General features: G+C 40.7%; 1 protein-coding gene across 2 annotated transcripts in view; it reads left to right on the top strand.

The window, feature by feature from the left end:
* Window positions 1-23841, top strand: part of kalrna (kalirin RhoGEF kinase a) — a 142634-nt gene that overhangs the window by 49174 nt on the left and 69619 nt on the right. For both annotated transcript variants that reach the window (XM_071482376.1, XM_071482355.1), the window contains exons 5-19: window positions 846-1019; window positions 1133-1216; window positions 1422-1553; window positions 3064-3186; window positions 6168-6290; window positions 6746-6937; window positions 8547-8678; window positions 10843-10941; window positions 11076-11207; window positions 14730-14852; window positions 18572-18763; window positions 19097-19266; window positions 19958-20132; window positions 20826-21063; window positions 22147-22313. In XM_071482376.1, the coding sequence (XP_071338477.1) occupies window positions 846-1019; window positions 1133-1216; window positions 1422-1553; window positions 3064-3186; window positions 6168-6290; window positions 6746-6937; window positions 8547-8678; window positions 10843-10941; window positions 11076-11207; window positions 14730-14852; window positions 18572-18763; window positions 19097-19266; window positions 19958-20132; window positions 20826-21063; window positions 22147-22313 (2256 nt within the window). The remainder of the gene's footprint in view (window positions 1-845; window positions 1020-1132; window positions 1217-1421; window positions 1554-3063; window positions 3187-6167; window positions 6291-6745; window positions 6938-8546; window positions 8679-10842; window positions 10942-11075; window positions 11208-14729; window positions 14853-18571; window positions 18764-19096; window positions 19267-19957; window positions 20133-20825; window positions 21064-22146; window positions 22314-23841) is intronic.

Raw genomic sequence — 23841 nt, forward strand, 5'->3', positions numbered from 1 at the left:
CAGGTTAGCTAATAGTTGAGTTGAGGTTGGTTCAGATTAGCCAACGGCTAAATTTTGCAGGTCAGATTGTTTGGTTCAGGTTAGTTTACAGCTAAATTTTGTAGGTAAAATAATTAGGTTCAGGTTAGCCAATGGCCAAATTTTCTGGTGAAATTGTTTGGTTCAGGTTAGCTAACGGCTAAATTTTGTAGGTACAGCTGTTTGGTTTAGCTCAGCTAACGGTTCACTTAAGCAGGTGAAACTAGCTGGCTCATGTTAGTTAAGGCTTCAGTTGAGCACATAAAACTGTGCGGTTTGGGTGAGCTAACAGTTTAGTTTAGCTGAAACAGTTTGGCTCAGAGACAAATTTAGAGTGAAATTTATAAGACTGCTCCTCACAGGAACAGGGTTAATGCTTTCCATTTAGAAAAACAGTTTCAGTTCAACTGTAAGTGTTAACAACGTTGGGGTCAAGAGTTCACTCTTTATTTGCTAATTTGCCTCAATGCTGTGAAACAATGGAGAAAAACATGCAATGCTAAGCCTCTGTTATAAATTTGTTTTTTTAATTCTGTCATACTCAGTTTTATATGCAAATGTCCTGCATACATATTAAGGTGATAGATTGTCTTCCCTAATCTTAATGTAGAGTGCCAATGTTAAACAGATTTTCCCCCCATACCATTCTTCTGTAAATAGATGGTGTGAGTTTTTTCCAGCTTGCATGCTGGTATACAGATGGTTTGAAGGTGTGCATCACACCTGCATGGTGTCACTAGAATGTACAGCACAAACCTGGATAATCCGTCATTGCCTAAAACATTTATTTTGGATATTTCTCTTGAATTTCTGTTGTTGTGTACCAGACCAGCATGGTGTCAGTTGAAGGTCTGGCCAAACTGGTGGATCCCTCCCAGCTGACGGACGATTTTGAGGGCTCTTTAGACTACAACCATGAGGAGTGGATGGAGCTGAGAGTCTCTCTGGAGGAGTTCATGTCCAATGCTGTTCACCTGCTGTCCAGACTGGAGGACCTGCAGGTGGGGAGTGAACAGAAGAGGGAATGGTTACTCAGGGAAAGATAAATGCATTGTTTAAAAGGATTAAATGTACAGTCCAACCCAATATAATAAACTTGTATTGTGTATCACAGGAGCTCCTGTCAAAGAAGGAGTTTCCTGCAGATGTGGAGGGATCTCGCCGGCTGATAGAGGAGCACACACAACTGAAGAAAAAGGTGAGAGAGCTACTATCAGCACCGTCTGATACAAAATGCAGAAACATCTAAAGAAATCAACATGCATTTTAATTTCCATTTGCTAGGCTGAAGTTAGTGGATCTCTGTGGTACTCAATGTAGTTCTCTCATCATCATAGACAAGTTGGAATCATGTCAAGCTAATAAAGTAATTTTTTATATTTTCTTTTCCTCTTCTTCTGTAGGTGCTGAAGGCTCCAGTGGAGGAGTTGGACCGGGAAGGCCAGAGGTTGCTGCAGTGTATCCGATCTAGTGATGGTTTTTCAGGGAGGAATTGCATCTCTGGCTCTGCCGACTTTCAGAGCCTGGTTCCCAAGGTAATTCACCTATTCCAAGGAAGTTCTGTCCAGCTGGGAGTATTACTGGCTTATGAGATGCCATATTTCCGATCCACATTGAAAAATCATATTTTATCCACGGTACAGAAAGGAAAAAGGGCCTCCAAACTGGCCCAAGGGGAAAAAAACAAAAAGACAGTTGAAATGTTCTTGATTGTAAAAAAAAAAACTCACACATAACAAGTTTCTTCACCAAAACAGGCACATAGGGTAAGCAGCACATTTCAAGGTCAGTGCTCTCCCTCAAGCAGTGTCAGATGAAGAGATGAAGAGGCTGTGACACGGCATGAGCTCACTTGAGTCAGCCCACATGACATAAACAACCACTAGCAAAACATTCTTTAAATAGCAAGTATATAAGAATTCAGAATAAACTGTTCAAATTGAGCACAAACTATAGTTGCATGCATCATCTGTGCTAAACATTGTTTTTCTACAGATGCGGTTAGGCCTATTGTTAGATATACCGAGAAAACTGACTGTTTACATTCACACATACGCTTTCATACACACAGACCTCATTTGCCTGGTTGACCGTCACTGAATATTAACGTCAATAACTGAGATTGTTTTTATGAACAAAGGCAACATGATACAGGGTTGAACATTCATTTTTATTATGAAAATGAATCTTGATGATTTCACTAAGTGATGCTCCTAAGAAAATCCTGCCTATTTCATCATTACAACCTTCAAACACTAAAAGTATTCTACACCATAAGTCATGATTGAATGCATAGTCTCATGTTTTTCCTCACTGAGCCAAGACCCACAGCTCACAGTGCGGCTAATGAGAAGTACTCGCTGCATGTTAGCTCATTAACTGAGGGGCTCTGCAGGAAAGGTTGTGTAAGAACATACTGAGGTTCCTTGCACATAAGGTACATACACTATAATGAACAGGAGAATGCATCCAGCCACTCACATGCCTACAGGTGAAGCACTGATATGTCAGGAAACTTGACACGTTGGTTCTTAAGAGACCCACTGGTGCAGTTCAAAAACCAAATAAGGACACAAAAGAGAGCTTTGAGAACTAGTAACACACAACTGTTATTAATTCTTAAAGAAAATAAAACCTGTTAATGTACACACATTAGCAAAACAAAATTTAAAGTTGGTTTCAATACATACCCAACCAACAAAAATACATGAATGACTGTAAACAGCTTTGCTCTAGGTGATGTGACACAAGAATGCATCTGCACAACTTAAAAGTGTTTCAACTTGAGAAGGAAATTGGCGTGGGATTTGCATTATACACTGGGATTTCCACCACACACTGCAAATACCAAACTGGCCGATAACATTAGATGTTGGATTTTGGGACAGTTAGACAAACTGTCCAGCCATGAAGTGCCGGAAGTTCTCTTCTTATTTTTGACGAAAGCAGTCAAATGTGAAATCTATTTAACCAGTTAAATCCCAAATTGGTAGGACATTAAAAGAAACATTATGTAACAAATCCTAATTCTTGCTTTTTTGCCAGGTGGCCAGTCTTCTGGATAAGCTCCACTCCACGAGGCAGCACCTCCATCAAATGTGGCATGTCAGGAAGCTGAAGCTGGACCAGTGCTTTCAGCTCCGCCTCTTTGAACAGGACGCTGAGAAGGTGAGTCCCACGTAAGCCTGATGTCACCAAGTGAGCAGAAATCATCACTAAGGGTTGTGTCAGTTGTAATAAATGTGTTGTATATTTTGATGGCTGTATGATATGTGATAAATCAAGAACTTGATCAAAGGAAGAAGTGCCAAAAATTAAAAATTTAGATTTAGACTTACTCAACACTTGAATGTTGCATTGTTGGAGCTGCTTCACAGTAAAAGTCCCACAATGATACTTTCTTGTTTTATGTCTTACTGCGTAAGTCAGATTCCTAGTAGACTTTTACTGTGAAACAGCCTGAAGAATATGTTGCACAGGGGAAGTGTTAAGTCAGTTATCATGAGGAAATGCTCTGATCATTAAAAGCTGTGCTAAATATTTGCTGTTTTTGATGGATCAGCCGTTCTGTTTACTGAGTCATCACATTGACATGAGAAGGTGGAATCTAAAAATAGGCTGAGAGGGGAAAAAAAGGGTTTAGAACATAACATTTGTTAACAGTTTGTGAGCAAAAATAACATCCTCAGCTTTGTTGCAGTATAATAATATGATCGCTAGTTTCAAATTACAGGGCAGAGGCACATCCAGTCTTTCCTCTTCATTCCTCTGCATTTTCATCTTCAGCCCATCCATGATTTGCACTTCTGTTCAGTTTTCTTTCCTCCAGGACATTTTCATACAGTATATTTTAGTCTCTGTCCTTTTCACATCTCTGTCAGTGTAAATATCTCTGGAAACTTCTCAGCAGTCTGAATAAATTGGCCTTTAGCATTTATCTAAACAGAGGAACACAGTTAGCAGTTAATCCAGTGGAAAATCAGCCAGCATTGCTTCACTTCCAGCGGCAAAGTGATTAGCTGTGGTTGTGAGTGAATGTTTGGATTCCATTCATCATTAACATACCAGCCTGTTTACAACAACATGCAAAACTATTCCAGTTTCATTCCAAAAGGCTATATATGGAAAGATCACGCTCTCCGATATGAAGGCATCAGTTCAAGTAATATGGAAAAGTACAGCATTTGAACACAACAGAAAATATGTACATACATCATGATGATGATTACTGCAAACTGATATGTGTGATTGCTGACATCTGCACACCTAATAAATACCAATACATCCTGGTGACGAAGCTTAAAGTTTTAAAGATGAGTGGATGCAAAAACACCAGTCGTCATGGCGATTGTGCTGTATGACCATGGCTGAAACATGTCAACTTGAGGCCTTATCTATTGCTAACAGAGCTTTATGTTTGGTAGTATCCCAAGTGTTGTTGATGGGAGTGCAGATTGTACTGTCACACACACAAACACACACACACATGCACAGACAGACGGGCGTCAGCTGACGTGGTGCGTTGTTCCACACTGAAATCCACACGCAGGAGCGGTAAATATTTACTGTAAAGCAAACAGAGAGAAATAAGAAAACCGTTTTGTCCACATCAGTGTTGTCACGCTGAGGAGCTGCGGGGGTGTGTGGATGAGTTTACACTGCGGGAAACACTCAGCTCACGCAGTCGAGCCAGGGAAACAGTCAGACCTGATGAGGTGTTCGTTCTGTGGACAACACTGCTAGAGAAATGACTGTGTTAGATGTCGTGGTAACCAAGGTAATCACGCTGGGCCACCCCCAGCCTCCATCTGTCTGCGAAGATTGATTCAGATGGAGAAGCAAGCGTGAAGGTTGTCCTGGCCTATTAGGCTTTACACTGATAAGCTGGTAAAGATAAAGCCGACAACAACAATTGATGTTTGTGTTTGTAGAGGAATATTCCTTTGTTTTTTTTTTTGTCTGGGTCACATTTGTATAGTTTGGCCACAGTTTGTCTCAGTTATAGTAAAATTTTACTCACCACCTTTGTTGTAGACACAAAATTAGTCAGGGCAGCTGATAACAAGTTTCATTTGATCAAAAACAATCATGCAAAGGTTCAGTCAAAGAATAAAATGTAGTTTAAGGAATCATGAAGTGTCAATAAAGCCCCTTTTCCACTGGTCAAAAAACCGCGAAGACCCGTTTACAACAGGATTTTGTCGGCAATGGAAAAGGGTTTAATTTACATTCACACCTGGGTCTGCAGTAGACGCAGGTATTTATCAGCTTCAGCTCTGATTGGCCCTGATTGGCATTGATGTAAACACAAAACCCGGGTGATCCCACCAATTTTCACCTCTTTGCTGCTGTAACGTCTTTCAGAGCACAGTCACTATAGACAGACCTGTCACCTGCCCAGCACGGTGCTGTTAAACCAGAAACACAGCTACTCTGCGCACAGGGATGAAAGAGTGAGCGTTGCTTCAAAATAAGTTTTAAAAACATGCAATCACCGATTGAAGCATCTCACATGGAGGCTCCAATACTTTTACAGGAGCATCAGCCCCGGGGATGAGATGTGACAGATCTGTTTCCAGTTTGCACGGCGCCTAGCAGCTCACTCTTTCTCCACTGCGTCTGTGTGTGTGCGCTGTAAGTGCATGTGATCACATCGCTTCTTGCAGTAGTGTATGTCCTCACTCAGACAGACAGGCAAACTCGACTGGCAGTGGAAATGGGGTCAATAGGCTTTTATTAGCGAGTTTACCTGCGTTTAAAAAACCCGCTTATACCTGCTAATTTTGGTGGAAAAAGGGTGTAACTGTGTCTGTTAAAGGCATAGTTCAGATCAATTTAAAGATTCTTCTTTACATGCTGAAAAAAAATCTGCAGTGTTTGATTTTATTGTGAAAGCTCATTCTTGGTCGTGGAAACAGTTGTTTGACAAAGAAATCTGAACTGAACGTCCACTTTCCACAGATTTTTACTGCAACAAACTATAAATGAACACTGAGTTCAAATTTGACAGACAACAGTGTTTGAACTTGGAGTTTCTTAAATTGATCAAGTGGTGTTTCACATGTGCTGTGTGTGCTCGCAGTGATAGAAAGAATGAATGTGTGACGTAGTTTGCATGTTATTCATGTTGTTGTGTGGTGTTTGTTTAGATGTTTGACTGGATCAGCCACAACAAGGAAGTGTTCCTGCAGAGCCACACGGAGATTGGCCGAGGTTACCAACACGCTGTGGAGCTGCAGACTCAACACAACCACTTTGCCATGAACTCCATGGTAGATAACACTCTCACATTACATCACTGTACATCACTGCATGAGAGCAGAGGTTAACATGATCAGTGCACTGTCAGATCTGCATTAGCTAATGTTTTTATCTCCCTGAAGTGTTAACTACACTTAGAATGAAGTTTGTGTGTTGTGAGATTAAGTTAATTTACATTACCTTTATTTATCTTAACTTAGTACATCTTAGAAAGCTCCAACAGAGGGAGCACACAAGCCAATGGAATACAAAACTGTGAGACATAATTGATCAGTTTTACAATAGAACAATAGAGTTTTATAGAAACAACTAGCTAACAGCATCATTTATATTTGAGTGTATTGTTACAGTATTTTATGCTAAATGTCAACAATTTAAATCCAGGTGTTGTGATGACAGTCGGACCCATAGAATCAGCCAGCTGCTGACCAAAAGATCGTTATTAATGTTTTTTTTTCCTTCACAGAATGCCTATGTAAACATCAACAGAATCATGTCAGTGGCGAGCAGACTGGCTGAGGCCGGTCACTACGCCTCCACACAGATAAAACAGATCTCAGGTCAGCTGGATCAGGACTGGAAAAGTTTTGCTGCTGCACTCGACGAGCGCTCCACCATCCTCGCCATGTCATCTGTTTTTCACCAGAAGGCTGAGCAGGTGAGATCCTGAGCAGAGCTGACAGCAGTGAATCTTTACCCAGCTAGCACCAGGTGGAACCACACTCGCTGTCTCTGTGGAGATAAAACATGATACTCCTTCTTCCTAACCTGATGTAAAGACTTTGTTTCACTCCTCTGTCATTAGAGGAGTTTTGTTTGCCCCACTTGCTGAGAGACTGCTGTTCTTTGGTTGCTGATCTGGTATCTGTCTGATCTAGGAGTCTCTCTGCAGCAGACACATGTCCAGAATGTAAAATGTAAATGGGACATTTTTAGTGTCTGATTATATTTAATAGATCAAACTGCTCTACTGCTGATTCTTGGAAGGTTGACATGGCAACAGATGGGACTTGTTTGATTCCTGCTGGGCTTTTGACATTAGCTACAAGTGTACATTTGAGAGAGCAGGAGATAAAAGAAGGAGAGCACGAGAGTGGTGGGGGCAGAGAAGGGATTGGCTGAGACTGAGAGAGAGAAACAGAAAAACAAAAAAGTGTCAGAGATGAAACACAAGATGAGGGAAAAGAGACAAGCCCAAGAAAATTGGCAAGACTAGAGAGCAAAAAATGAAAGAGATTTAGAGAGAGAGAAGTGAAGGTTGTCTTCATGTTAGCCTTTTAGTAAATTATTTCAAAACTGCAGGAACAAGACAAAAAATGTAAAACCCTGCTAGTCCTCTTGAGTTTGCAGTGTCCTCTCATTTATTCCACACACAGATACAGGCAGTTGTCACTTGACCTAGCTGACCTAAACATCTAATACAAACTACCTTCATTGATTTTAATGCAGTCAACAAAAAGATAGAAACACCTGTTATAACAGAACGCAAGGCAGCACCATAGACAACAGCAAAACAATAATCATACAGTTGAATCAACATAGTTTCAACAAAAACTGAACATTGAAACCTTCATAAAGGAAAGAGTTATTGCATAACCGTTGTATTAGGCTGCAATAGCTAGGTGTACCTAATAAACTGCCAACTAGGTATATACTTATAAGGGTTAGGGTTACCCAAGGGTGGCAGTAGAGAAACATTCATGTATTAATTAAAATAAAAAAAAGATTGAAAACTGAGGTTCCTAAAGTTTTTTTTGTGTTTGTTCATAAATTATATTTAGTATTCCCAGTATGTATGCAAAATTTACCATAATATCTACATGTATTTACTTTAGCCCTCTTTCAATACAGGCAAGCAGATTGTAAAATAAATAAAATTTATAAAACAACAAATCCTACAAATCCCAGTCGACAGTAAATCACACATATCATATAACAGGTTAACACAGACATAATGCACACAAAGGGAAAATGTCCAGTAACACACAGTTTTCAATATAAATTAGAATAATTAGAATTGAGACATCTTTCTCTGGACCAAAGTGTGGTATGGATGGACAAAAACAACATCACCATCCTTTGGACCAAAACTCGGAAAAACAAGGCCCAGGACAGATGAAAGCAGTTGTTGGATCAGCAGCTGTAATGTGAAAAAATCCCTATATTACTTCATACAGTGATTTTCCATTTGTTCTTAGTCTTGTTAGGTTCATTTTCAGATGAATACACAGTATGATTTTCTGGCTGCATCTATGTTGCTTCCTCAGTTCCTGTCCGAGGTGGAGGCCTGGTGTAAAGTCTGCAGTGAGGGAGGGTTACCGTCTGAGATGCAGGAGCTGGAGCTCGCCATCCACCGCCACCAGAGCCTGTACGAGCAGGTGACCCAGGCTTACACCGAGGTAAACCGGCACAACAGCACAACTAACTACATAAACGGATAACCCAGTAACCGAAGTCTACTGATTATCAACTGCCACCAGAACCTGTATGTATAGGTCACAAAGGATTAAGCCAGCATTTCACTCAAAGCTAACACAAAACTAAATTTGACATGTTCATACTGTGGGAAAACATGGCCGCAGCATCTGTGTATCAGCTTTTGGTTTCTAAACTGAACTTACGAAGCCTGGAGCTTCAGTTTACCACTCACAGCCATCTCTGTCAGTTTATGGCACTAGATTTTCCACTAGTCTTTGCTTACAAAACAATGCCTTCTCCACTTTTCACCATTATAAATGTGTATATCCCAGCATGCTTCAGTGTCCACTTTCCAGGATTGTGGTGTAGGAGAGCTGCAAGTTGAGTCTGATGTTTGTTATTGTGATAATGAGGGTTAAGAAAGATAGATATATCAATTATAGGACCATTACTGTTGGCAGCACTGTGCATGCCTATGCCTCCATGAGTCCAGAGTGTCTCCTTTGTGTTGTTAAGTGTTGCCACCATCCAGATCCGCTGTCTGAAACCCTCCGTGTTCCACTAAATTTAGTCTTGGAACACTCCCACTCTTCTCTGCTCTCTGCTGAAGTTTTATCTTTAGGTGGGCCGTTGCAGTGTTAGCTCAATTTATGCTTATCTGTGAAAAGATAAGTCCATATATATCCACGCACAGGGTCTTGGGCAGAGGCTCAGACTGAGGCATTTAGGCTTGGCAAGCAAATGCAGCATTGTTTCCTGTCAGAGTGCTGCAAAAAGTGACACGCTCACAGACTAGCAGGAGTTTTCATCTTGTGTTCTTGACTTGATGCATATGTTTAATGATCTGAAAGCACAGTGCTGACAGAGTTCCTTTTAGGTCTCCAGAAACAGTATGAAACTAGACACTGTAAAAAGAAGCTCCTCTGGTTTGATATCAATGGGTATCAACATTATATTCTCTGAAATAAGGAGACTACACACATTTCAGGTGGGGATGAAGGTGTTTCTGGCATGTGTGTGTGTGTGTGTGTGTGTGGAGGCATGTGCTGAAGCTGCTTTAAGTGAGACAGGAGCAGTGTCTGAAATCTCAGTAGAGTGTTTGTTTCACTGGTGTGAAAAAACAAACTCCCTCTTGCCGCTTTGTGTTCTACCTCCATATCAAGGCAGTAACATCTTTACAAGCAATGTATGGAAAAACTACTTTTTGCTTGTGCATCTTATTCATTCATGTTGATACCAGACCTGCAGGTTACCAGCTCAGGAACCAGTAAAATATCTGGAAAGTTTCCTTCTCAAATAAAAAGCAGAACTGCTGAAACAACAGGTTGACTAGTTGTCAGACACACTGTGTATTTCATAAAATACACATACAATTAGACCTGCAGGATGTCTGAACCAGCCTGAAATAACTCTCACTCTACTGTACTGTATCTTGAAAGTTCATCATTGTTTTGTTTGACAAAAATGTTCATCACTGGTCTCATTTCTTTCAAAAAGAAAACAGGAGCTGCTGCTTGTGTGTGGTGTGTCTTCAGTGGTGTGTTTCCCTGTATAATTTAGCAATTAGCAGAAAGAAGCGAAATGCTGATTTAGAAAGTATATATTTGTTTTGGTGAGGAGGGAGAACAAAGAGCGGAGAAGAAGGGAACTGGCAGAGAAGCAGAAAATCCATTAAATGTCTGCTTGTTTTTGTGCCTCCGCACCAGCGACAGCCGGAGGCAGAGGCATATTGTTTTCCTGTTGTTGGTCTGTCCCACTCTCGGGGACACAATATCTCAGTAAAGCCTTGACAGTTCTTCTTCAAATTTGGCACAAACGTTCACTTGGACTCAAGAAAGAAATGATTAGAGTTTGGTGGTTAAAGGTCAAAGGTCAAGGTCAGTGTGACCTCCCAAAACACTTTTTAGCCATAGCTCAAGACTTCACACAGCAATTATGAAAAAAATCCACACAAACAGTTCATATTTTATATGGCTCTGAATAAATGGTGATGTAATCTGAAGCTAGTCTGAGTCATGGAGCCGTACAACCTCGAGGTGGTAATTTCTATCTTCCCTTTAGGCTATCGTCATCCACCTGTTCCTTCTTTTTGTCTGTCTATCTTTGTAACCTTTCTACCTCTGTATGACCTATCTGTCTCTCCAGGTAAGTCAGGACGGAAAAGCCCTATTGGATGTTCTCCAGAGGCCTCTGAGTCCCGGCAACTCTGATTCGCTGACAGCCACTGCCAATTACTCCAAAGCGGTCAGTGCTATTGTGTTTGTTTGTGCTTTTTCTACTAGCCAAATGCAAAAGAGAACTAGCTTTAAGTTTTGAATATTAAAAATACAATACATAAGAAATGTCACTCACTAGTTAACATTTGTGTCACTTTACAGGTTCACTGCATCCTGGATGTGGTTCACGAGGTTCTCCACCATCAGCGGCGTCTGGAGAATATTTGGCAGCATCGAAAGGTCCGACTGCACCAGAGACTGCAGCTGTGTGTGTTCCAGCAAGATGTCCAGCAGGTAGACACACAAACACACATGCACAAAGAATACAACAAGCAAGTGAAATGAAAACATTAGGAGTGTGCTGGCAGGACAGGAGTCCAGAAACAGAGTGGAAGAGTGACAATATATTGTTGATATTGGATGTAAATGTTGGTTTCTACAGAATGCCAGATTTTTAGGAAACTTAGAAAAACACAATTCTAACAGTTTATTGCAGTTTTGAGTTTTATGTAACCATGAGGTCAGAGAATTTTCACGACCACAGTTGAGCATGTAATCTCGTATGTAAGCATGTAATCGAGTGAACGCACAGCAGTGATGAACTTCACTCAGTGGAACGGATGACAATTGCCACAGCCTGTTCATTCCTCTCTGCAGTCTTCTCGTCCCCGCCGGAGAGTGTAATGTGAAAATTCCTGAGATAAAACGCTGAGAGCGGATCTCTGCTCCGCTGGTACCACTGCTCATATTTCACAGACAAGCAGACTGTGTGGGTTTGGAGAGGTGTCAGCCCAGATTCCTGGATGTTTTAGAGATATTCAGAAGCTCAAAATTTAATATCACAGCTATATTTTATGAAGGGTATTTTTAACCAGCAGAGTGAATGCCATCAGTGTGGGAGGAGGGGGTCTTGAGTATTATTTTACCTTCTTTAATGTGATTGTGGGTCTGATAGTAATACAGAAGCATTGAGGTACAACCAGATACCACCGGCATTACTGAAAACCCTTGCATCTCAGCTAAGAGTCCACATGTGCACTCTCTGACAATTTCTTTTTTCCAAAATCATGAACATAAAGTACAGTAACAAGTTCACACAGTGGCCTGTTGTTCCATTTCAAGCTGTGCCACCTATAGGCAAAAAAGGAACAGCAGAAACAGTTAGGATCTGCAGATGCTGATGTTTAACATCTGCAGGCAAGTAAAGAAAGTAACAGATAAGTTCTGCAGTTTGTTTAAAATAGGAAAATGAGAGAAATGTCTCAATGCAGTCTACTGGTGAAACAGTAAAAACAAAAATAGCCAGTAATCAGCAACTATTTTGATAATCAGCTGAGTCATCGATTAAACAATACCGGTTCTCAGTTTGATGTTTTTGGGTTTGAGACTGGTAGTTTGACAAATCAAGACAAACAAGACTGGGAACTTATGATGGCAAATTTCCACTATTTTCTGATATGTTATTGACTAAATGAAGTGATTATTTCAAAACGAGATTGAAAACGAAAATAATGATTAGTTGCAGCCTGAATCTAGTTGTATAATCATTTAATGTTGTTTCAGTTGTCAGGCCTCCCTCACTCTCATTGAAATAACAGACTGGCTTCATTTATCTTAAAATAACTTACGTTTCTAAAGCCTAACAACCTCTAATTGTTATTTACACCAAAGAACATAAGTTGCAGTTTTTACCGTGTACTGGTAATAACTTAGCAGTTAGAGAGAGCAGTGCTCGTAGCAGCAGTAGCAGTTGTTTGTAACACTAATAGTAGCTGTAGCAGCAGGAGAATAAAACCATGCAGACTCCAATACAGCTTTTTTTATGTGGTCATGTTCAGTGTTTCTAGAGTACACACACATACACACACACAATAACAAAAGCATGTTGAATTAATTTAAGAGAGGGTTATTGTAACTAAGAAAGAGAGAATTAGGGCACCAGGCACCAGCCATGCAAACATATATATGTGACCCAGGAGAGAGTGTTTAAGAGAGGTAAAAAGAAAAAGACAGAAAAACGGTGAGTGAAAAAGAGATCGTATCAGTAGGTTATAAATTAATTGAAAACAGAGCTTTGCCAACTGTACCATGCATCAGTTTCTATGAGACCCCAGAGAGAGACACAGAGACACACACAGACACGCAGTGGGCAAGAGACATACATAGTAACTGAGACAAGCAGCAAGTGAGAGAGTATGCTCATACCAATAATCTATAAATCACTGAAACAGGCCTATTCCAACCAGAGCTGTAATGCTACAGGATATATGCGACCCCAGAGAGGAAGAGAGAGAGATGCAGGAGTGGAGGGAGAAGGAGAACGTACTAGGTGAATAGTTTTATTTGGCAGTTGTAGTTGCACATTCAAACAAAGACAGCCCAGCTGCAGTCAGCATGCTTTGGTTTGTGTATGTTATGACCTTGCACTGACTTCTCTGTGGCTCCAGCTGGACTGACTACACTATACTAACGTCATGAATTACAACAGCGTCCATCCATACACACTATTCATTCAAGGCCCAAAACCTTTTTTTGTAGATGTAGTGATGTGTTAATGTGCTCTGCCAAACTGGATGTCGGAACAGGGGTTATTGTCAAGGGGGAGTCCATTTTCAAATTTGAAGCCTGATCAGCTGGTTTTAGATGCACTCTAAGGGGGTTGTTCAGGTCAAACCAAAATGTGTATTCACATTTTTTGCAGTTTATGTGCATGTGACACAACACTCTCAACAGAAAAATATGTGTACCCTTTACAGCAAGAGACAAGTGTGAAAATGTAATGCAAAGAATATATATAAGATGAATAATTAAGATGTAAGTAATGTTTTTTTTTTTCATGTGCTATAAAAGATCATTGTTCAGGAAGACAGGGTAACAACACAGCATTTTCTTCTAACACCGAAAGAAATTACGGTGGGAAAACAGTGTGGAGGAAATATCACCTATCTGCAGCTCCTATAGCGTTATAGTGAGTTTCAGATCATTGTTTAGCTCATTGTCAGACCCACAACTTTGCTGTTTTGTTTAACTCTCACAAGGTCACAGTGTGATTTTCAGCTGCAGCAGGCAGCTGTTTTCAGAGCAAAAACACTGAAAATCTGCTCAGCTGGCTGCAGGCTAATGTATAAACCGAGCTTATAGCCATGTTTGACATCATGCTGCAGATTCATCAGTCTTAGTATTTTCTTATATCAAATCCTAACCAAACATTTACATTTTTTGTGCGTACACAACTGCACAATTAGTGTAAAGTTGGCCCGCAGTGAAATTAGTAAATCAAATCCAGATTAAAATAGATGAAATACTAGTTAATAGTTCTCTGCTGTGAAAATACAGCACAACTTGCATCACAATGTCCTTCAAGGGTTTTTGAAAATGTAATCATCAGTGTCAGAAAACACTACCAAAGAATAAATTGTGTCCCACACAGCCACAGAGCTAAGAGCTGGTATAATGAAGAATATAAGCATATAATGACTGAAAAAGGTACCAACAATGTAGCAGATAAATAACAAAGCGAGGGATGGCACCTGCCGGTTGTCTGCCAAGCACATCACTGCTCAGGTTTGGCCGACAGTCGTCTAATGGCACAGAATATTCAAAGTCCCGTTCTTCTCAGCTGCAGCGACCTACATTTCAGATCATGGAGGTTTCATCTGATCCATTTTTAATTCACCATGTCTGAAACCAGTTTGTACTGCTGACAGAAAAAAAGAGGTGCAGTGCCAGGAATACAAGGCTCAGCAGGTGAACTTTAATCTGAGTGTTTGCTTGAAAGATGATCTGACGATGATCACTGTGTTCTCTCTCAACCAGGTTATGGACTGGATAGAAAACCACGGCGAGGCTTTCCTCAGCAAACACACTGGTGTTGGGAAATCCCTTCACAGAGCCCGAGCCCTACAGAAGAGACACGACGACTTTGAGGACGTAGCTCAGGTGAGTCTGTCTGTCCACATGGGATTCCACAAAAATATTGTCATGAATTATGACTTTCCCAGTGAGGAAGACTGAATTTAATGGTGAAATGATCAATGCTGGGTCCTGCATTTCTTTGTTTATGTCTTTCTACTGGGAGCTGACACTCAGGGGCAGTACTGTAACTGATATGCTTTCCTGTAACAGTAAATCAGTTACACCTGTATCCTCTTATGCTGTTATGGTTTCAATACTGCAGCTGAATTTCTGGGTGCAGACTTGGAACTGAGAGGAGCTGTTTCTCCCAGAATGAAAACTGTGTCACTCTCAACTTCTGGAGTTCAGGAGTTGGTCAGTGGACGTCTGCGTCCATGGAAAAGATCTACTCCTACCATGAAAATTTTGAGGCGATTATTTTGTTTTTTATTAAATGTTTATTTGCCTGCCTTGTGAGCATCTGTGAGTAATCTGCCTTGATTAATCCCAACCTTTCAAAACCACTTTGTCTGGTGGTGGCAGGAAGCATGAAGATATGCTTCTACATAACCATTTATGGTTACAAGCCTTTCTGAAAAATCTGCAGACGATGTTATCCATTCCTGAATTTCAGGGCTACAGCCTGTTATGTAAGAAACACTGGAACCGAAGTTTTGAACATAAAGATGAAAACAGAGAAACATGCTGGGGCTCTCAGTAGATGATGTGAAGAAAATGTGTGCAAATATGTGGCTTGTGTGTGAAGACAATGCTGCATAAGAAATGCTTTAGCTCATATGCAGTTGAAGTGTTGAAGGACTTTGAAGTGGATGGACAAAGTAAAAATGGTGCTCTTCTCCTCTGAAGTTGCCAGCTGTCTGAACTGATTTGTTATTAAGTCACGTAAGTACTCGGAGATAGCAGATGTGTGTGCGCGTTGTAGAGCATCGCTTTGAAGACTAAACAAATATGAAAAGGTCAAACAATATCTAAAGCAATCAGGATCATCAAATCCTTACTACTTCTGCTGATGTTAAATATGTTTTCACACACACACACACACACACACACACACACACACACACTCTGCCGGTCAGGCAGGTGCCAAGCCTTATTGGGTTACATTGTACAACCTGTCTTTTCTTATTTTTTCTCCTCTTTCCCCACTTTCCTTCCTCATCTCATCATTCTCCCTTTGTCTTGCTGTCATTTTTCTGTCTTGTTGTATTGAGCTGAAGTCCATCCACCTTTTAAACTAACTTCAGACCAGTTTGGCCTATATGTAGTGCTACAGAATTTATTTATTGAAAAAAGCATAATGTGATCTCTTAGGTCCGGTGCAGTCTCAAATCAAATAATAAAGCAGCAGGTGTCTACTCAGAATTCATGGTAATTAATAAATCATTTTCCCACTTTGGTTTGTGGAGTTTTAGTAAAGTGATAATCCTATAAAAGAATGAATGTTAATCCTATAGTGTGTAGTTGTGTAATCTGATGTTTACACTCTGGATTAGGATTAACCTTCATAACCTGCTGTGGATCAGCATTATTTGGGTCAGACTCTCTCTCTCTCCTTTTTCTCTGCTTTTTTCCCCGTTAGCATTTCTCTGCAATTTGTGGTGTTTTGCTGGTAAAACTCTCCTCTTAGCAATTCACATACACAACATTAATAAATTTAGTACACATTTAAGATACATGCCAAGACATGAATATGTAAGTAAGTTTACCCACATTACACTTTGACTTTCTCACATGCAAACATAAAGACATGCTCCAACATTTCCGAGGTTCCTGAGGTGGAGAAAGTGGGGTCTTTGTGTATATGTAAGAAAGAATATGAGTGTCCATTTTAATTGTGCTGCTTGGATGTAGTGAGATGTACGTTTAACAGGGAGAGTTTTAATGTAATTTTTACCGTCATTACTTCCACTTTAACTTCAGCTCCCCTCATCTACATCTGATTATCTGCTTCTCCAGTGGAACCAACCAAACATGAAACAGAATGGCTTGATGAAAACCCAGAACTCATTTACTCTCATTAAAGATGTAATTCTCCAGCTTCGTCTTACTGCCTTAAAATGTAATTTCTCCAGGGAGGGCTGACACTGCTCCACCTGCTCCACCACCAACATTCGTAGGTTGAGAGGAAGGTCAGACGTTACATTTTGTCAAGATATTGAAGCCATTTTTCTTCTGGTAATTCCAGTGGCACAGGATGGAAAACATAAGCGTGTTTGGAAATGAAATGAAAACTTAAACGTTTTTTGTTGTGCTGTTGAAAGGTTTGTAGCACATACTTTTTTGGGGCATTGCTTGGGTATTTGCACTATGTTATTATGTAGTGACTGGACTGTTGAGATCTAGCTTCTGGGTTGTTGCAGGCCATTGCTAAGGGTCGCTGAGGTTTGTTGGGTGGTTGCTAGAGTGATAGAAACGGATGCTGGGTTCTTCTGCATGGCTACCAGCTGTTTGCTTGGGTGTTGAAATCTTGTGACGGCATCGCTAGGTCGTTGCTATGGTATCGCAAATGGTTTCAGTGATGTTGTTGATATGGTGTTTTGGGTGTTTACCATGGTGCCTCTGGGTGGCTTGGGAACACAGCATGGTTGGTACAATGTACTGTGTGTTTATTAGAGCTCAACAGATACATGATTTCAAGGCCAATGCTTCTTTTGATATTTCAGGGTTTAAAAAAAATCTGATAACAGTACAGGATATGTATGCCCTGGATGCTACAGTGACTCTGTATCACAAAGTGACAAGATGGGCCAACTGGGCCAGAACTACCTGTTTAGCATGCTAACTTCAGTAGAAGAAAAGAAGTAATAGAAATAGAAGCAGAAGTTGAGGGTTTCCACTAAATTGTCCTTCTTCATATACTTCTTGATTTTTATTTCTATTTCCTTCATACATTTATTCAATTTTGTCTTAAAATGTCAGGTTTTGGCTTCTGGGGTCAGGTGACATGGATGATTCTGCTTTCCTGTCATCTCCCTGCTGTAATCCCCACCCAGAACTAAACCAGTCATGCAGCAAAGAATAATAATCTCTTGTAAATTATAATCTTTATCCTCTGAGTAATCCGTCTAACATATGATCTGAAATATCCATACTGTAAGCTTTCACCCATATATCCAAACTCATTCTTGAATAATTGGATTCATAATGCAACATATTTTTCTTGCTGTGGCAAAACAACCTCTCATAGCCCCAAAATATCTCAGACGTAATGTATTTCCTGATGTCATATATTCCAGTGATAAACCATTTTGTCCTGCTGATGAATGCTCAGAGCTTTTTTGGTGGAGACAGTGGTAGAGGCAGGAAATGTTGTGTTGTTGATTTACAGAAACCAGAATTAATATTTAAATACAACATGATCTGATTGTGTTTTGATGGTGATGAAAAAGGTGAGAAGAAATATTAAATGAATGATGGAAATGATAACGATGATAAAGATAATAGTAATGATGATGATAAATAATTACAAATATAAGAACAGTGAAGAGTATTTGGGTAGAGGAGGCATTATCTCTCCCAGGTCTAATGTTTTATGTTTTCACATTTATACATTGTGCTTAAAACAGACAGAAGGAGGAGCTGTAGTTAAATTCTAATACATTTTTGAAAGTTTGTTTGTTGTCACTTTGCCGTATTTCGATAGTCACAAACATATATTTCCATGGCCACGAGACTAAGTAAATGCACATTTTGATAATGATCTTGTTGTCGATGGTGATGATGAAGGTCCCTTCTCTTTTCAGAACACATACACTAATGCTGACAAACTGCTGGAGGCAGCTGAGCAGCTGGCTCAGACTGGGGAGTGCGACCCAGAGGAGATCTACAAGGCAGCCAGACATCTGGAGGTCCGAATCCAGGACTTTGTCCGGCGAGTCGAACACAGGAAGCTGCTGCTCGACATGTCTGTGTCCTTCCACACGCACACCAAGGAGGTGAGGCAGCCAAACACTTACCAACTCAAGAAGGAACGCAGTCTCAGACCTCCTGCTGCTACCAGCAAGCTTCACCTTAATTCATTCTTAATTTCACCATTAACCACTGAGACTCTGACATTTGTTAAGTGTGTAATTAGAGGTTTTCAGTCCCAGTAGGACAAACAGTTTCCCCTGCCACAATTAGTGACACTGCAGCCTGTTGTGTAGTTGGTGTTATTTTGAGCCTCCAGGATACAGCAATATTTAGAAGGAAAGTTCTGTGGTAATGGATTGATCTCACATTCACTAACCTACCTGGCTCTCCGTCCCTCTACCTATCTGTGTGTCCAGCTGTGGTCATGGATGGAGGAGCTGCAGAAGCAGCTTTTGGACGACGTGTGCTGCGACTCGGTGGACTCAGTTCAGACTCTGATCCAGCAGTTTCAGCAGCAGCAGACGGCCACGCTGGAGGCAACGCTCAATGTGATTAAAGAGGGAGAGGAATTAATACAGCAGCTCAGGTGATAATGAAGTTTCTATCATTATTCATGAGGGAGAAAAATCAATAATGATATTAATATTTATAATATTATTAAATCGAGACAGGGATTTATACAGCAGCTCAGGTAGAAAATTTCACACTTAAAACATCATTAAAAAGTCAAATTCATGCAGCCACTCAGCTAAGGTTATGAATAATAAGATCTTGGCATATTGGTATATAAATATGACACTGTCTCATATCTCCTTCTGTCTCCATTTTCTGTCTGTCTGTGTTTCTCCTCCTCTTACTCTTTCTTAAAAATAAAATAATGTTGTGAGGGAAAGTGCTTGGCTGTAACTGCCAGCTGGAGTGTGAATGCTGATTAGTTAACACACTGTCTACAAGCTTATCCCCATCCTCTGTGAGCTGATAAAATGGAATCGTTGTGTTTGTTTTTTGTATTTCACAACTGTTTCAAATAAATAATTGTGAAAATAATTTAAAATAAATGCAGTTACATGATTTTGATTTTATAAATGTACTTTTATTTGTTCTGATCTGTAATTTTTCTTTCTTTCAAATGTGAAAACACCTTTGAATCGTAATCACTGTACAACTGTGTATGTGCCTACAAAAGAGATGTGTTAAAACGGGATTGTGTTATCAGGAAGGAGGTCTCGTGTTCAGGCCGACTGTTATAATGTCTCACTCTGTCTCTCTTTCCACAGAGATGCAGCCATGTCAACCAATAAGACGCCACACTGCAGTTCCATTGCACACATCCAGGGGGTGCTGCAGCAGCTGGACGAGGCTCAAGGACAGATGGAGGAACTGTTCCACGAACGCAAAATCAAGCTCGATATCTTTCTGCAGTTACGCATCTTTGAGCAGTACACTATAGAGGTTAGTGAGGGAGAGTGTGTGTGTGTGTGTGGTCAGTATCAGAGTGGACATACAGAACTGAGGCAGGAACCACGGTTTATTTTGACAGACATGCTGCTGTTTTTTGAAGTGCAGCTCACTGGGAGCTCCTGGGGTCCTGTGGTCAGGGCCCCACACCAATCTGACCTCAGAGAACTACCACTGACAAAGGCAGACTGCCTTGCACTGCTTTACATCTTCTCTTATGAACATAGCACCTTAGCACCTCTTCACACCAAAGACTACAGCTGAAGCGAATGAACTTCGATCCGTTTTTTGGTCCGTGTTTATAATACAAACTGATAATGTGTCTTTAAAAAAGTTGCACATGGCACTGCAAAATACAAAGCTTTACAGTCCAGTTTTCAGCCTGGAGTCTTTGTGTGTGGACAAAGAAAATAATGCATGAAAAATAAAAAGACATCAAACTAAATTTGTGAACTCATGAATTCACTGAGCTGAGCAGCTAGTCAGAGAGCTCTCTCTACTGACTGCCTCCACTGCTGCTTCAATTGTTTATTCAGGCCGACAGCCATTGATAAGAGGTAATTAGAGCTGGCAGTGATAGACACCACAAAAAGCAACAATGGCCCAGTAGCACCTGATGGTATTTGGCGTATTGTGTAGTCAAATGTGTCCCCATTTAACATCTCCTTGTTTCTTTTGTTCATGTAGGTGACAGCAGAGCTGGATGCTTGGAACGAGGATCTGTCTCGTCAGTTGAATGACGCCAGCCGCTCGGGTGGCAGCAGCAGCAGCAGCACCTCCTCTGGCGGCGCGGAGGACATCGGCCTGGCAGAGCAGCGGCTGAAACGGCACGCAGAGAGGAAGGCAGCCATGAATAACATGACCTATGAAGTGATGCAGCAGGGTCAAGACCTGCACCAGTACATTATGGAGGTTCAGGCTTCAGGTAAAACACACACAAGAGATGAATGGAAATGGGTGGAGCAGGAGTACAGAGGTAGAGAGAGAGAGAGAGAGAGAGAGAGACAAGAGGCTTACAGGAATACAAAGCGAAGAACAAAGAACTGTGGCGTGCTTTAAAATGAGTTTCTCAGCACCCGTACCCTTGTGCTCTGTTTTAGCCTGGAGTTCACACCTGGCGTCATTATGCATCTAAAATGCTTCCCAAGTGACCAGTTGTGAGCTTTTCAACAGAAAAAAATAGAGCCATGCAGCCAGAAACTAGTCCGCACTACAGACTTAACATATTCTTTTCAAGGACGCATTCACATTCACACTGCACTTCAGTTGTTATCGTGTGTGTCCCTGATTCCGTCTGAATGCGGCTGAGCAGGCTCACATCTGGATTTACTCCACAGTAAAGGAGAGAGGGAACCCTCTCATGAACTGTGATCCTGAAGCATGTTGTGTGGAACAGAGAGAGAATTAGGTTAAAAAATTGTCACAGCACAATCCTCTTACTGGGTGTGTATATTTGTGTTGAGGTCACTGCCTCAGTCACTCTGCCCCCTGGAGTGATAAATCTCTCTCAGCCGCCACACACAAAACTCACTCACTCTCTCTGTAGCAGCGCCAGTTACTGGGGAAGTGAGGCATTGTCAGTTTACTGATCACAGACTGAGTATAGAGACACACACTTCTCTTTAATTCAATCTAATCAGCAACATGATACTCAGCTGCAAAACAAAGCACAAATCTGTAATATTATAAAATAAAATTATCAAATCAATATTGAATGATGGAAAGCAAAGCACCATTCATTCAGTATACAGTCTAACATCTGTTAAAACTGAACCAGAGCACCTCACCTTAAATTAAAATCATTCCCACCAATATTTAACAAACAAGGCTGGTTAGTGAGGGATCATGCTGTGATTCACATTCAAGTAAGTTTAGGAAATGACTTGAATTCATGACAGTAAATAAATAGTCCAGTTGGTAAGCAGCTTTGGCTCTGTCCAAAGCTAAAAAATACAAAATCCACCCATAGAGAAAAAGTAATGTAAAAGTGTCTGTGTGTGTTTGTCAGGGATCGAACTGACAGGGGAGAAGGACATGGACTTAGCCTCTCAGGTTCAGGAGCTGCTGGAGTTCCTCCACGAGAAGCAGCAGGAGGTGGAGCTCAACGCACAGCACACGCACACACGGCTGGAGCAGATTCTGCAGCTACGCCATCTACAGGCCGAGGTTAAGCAGGTAAACACGTGAACACACCAGCTCTGGGCTGCTTTCGATCCGTTACTCTTTACCCTTCATTTGACTTTCTTCAAAAGTTATTTTGCTTAAACTGGATCCACCTTTCCACTCTTCCACTCAGCAGATGTTTACAAGGCTGCTGCTGCTGCTGGGCTGTCAGAGGCCTGTATATTGATGCTTTGAGCTTTGAATTGTTCATACTTCACATTCCAGTATGTGAAAGGTATGAATATGCAGGGAACATACAGAACCATCCTACAGTTACTGATTTACACTGTGTTATTCACTTTGAGAAAACTTAACCACTTTGTAACACTATGTTGGACAGCAGAGGAGGAGGAGTGGTGGCTGGTTTCAGCAAATAAAACCTCAAATGCATATTTATAGATCTTTTTATAAAATTTATCTCATAAAAAAAGGTAAAGGATATGAAAATCATGTTGTACAGTTGTAAACGTTCTGTATACGACAGTACATTGCTATCATACTGGAGAGTAGAGTCACTTTTGAGCAAACTAGATTTATCTAATAAATATCCTGAACATTATTCTGATCCTGAGCCAGAGAAGACGAGAAAACTCCCTCCTAAAAAGGAAATAATATGGAGCTTTAATGAAGCAAGGTGGACTTGCCTTTATTATTAGAAACAAAAGAAATCATATTTGGAAAAACTCCTCTGTGTTGGAGAAATGACAAGAATAACACCCAGCTCTTCCTGCCCAGTAAAGCAAATGTTTTGTGTTTTTGTGAAGAAACTGCTGCAGATGTGAATATGAACATGCTGTGTGTTGAGACAGGAAGCACACTGCTGTTGCAGATGGATATGACTGAATAATTTATGAGGTTTATGGCAACATGCTAATAACACACACATAACAAATACACACTCATGCTGCTACACCCTCACTCCGATTCTCCGTCTTAGTCCACTCTTTCTCTGTCCTGTAGAACTCGCTTGATCATGGATCAGCCACAGTTCAGTGAAATGCAGAAATGAGGTTCAGTAATTGTGGGCAAAGTGTAGGTCAAGTGTGGAATAACATATTGTATCTAATGCATGGCAAAGGTGCAAATAAACCTGCAGGCACAGTCACCACAATTTACTTGCGACTTGAATGTAATTCAGCATCAACTCTCTGAGCAGGTTTGGCTGTTAACACATACTCCTAAACATATCATAAGGAATGATAAGGGATCATATTTGCTCATTCACAAATAAAAGTAAACCTTGTTGTGGTTGTATGTCGTGGATACTCCACATCACACTTTACGAAAGATGGAAAATGGCTGCCCTGTTATGTTGTTGACTATTAATAGTGGACCATTTAACAGAAGCTGCAGGGAGCTGTCGTCAGGTAATTTATTGACTATGAAGCAGGAGACAGGTGGGCCACGCTGTCAGCAAAGGTATCTCAAGGTAGCACTCAGGAGAGTGCATCTGTGTGTTTGATAAAATAAATTTTAGCACCTCTGCAAACACCATCACACCATAATTGTTGATACTGATTATGTCCAGCTGTCACTGCAT

This window comes from Trachinotus anak, unplaced genomic scaffold (genome assembly GCF_046630095.1).
Source record: "Trachinotus anak isolate AG129_WGS33_773 ecotype Australia unplaced genomic scaffold, CSIRO_AGI_Tana_v1 ptg000001l, whole genome shotgun sequence".
NCBI classification, from domain to species: Eukaryota; Metazoa; Chordata; class Actinopteri; order Carangiformes; family Carangidae; genus Trachinotus; species Trachinotus anak.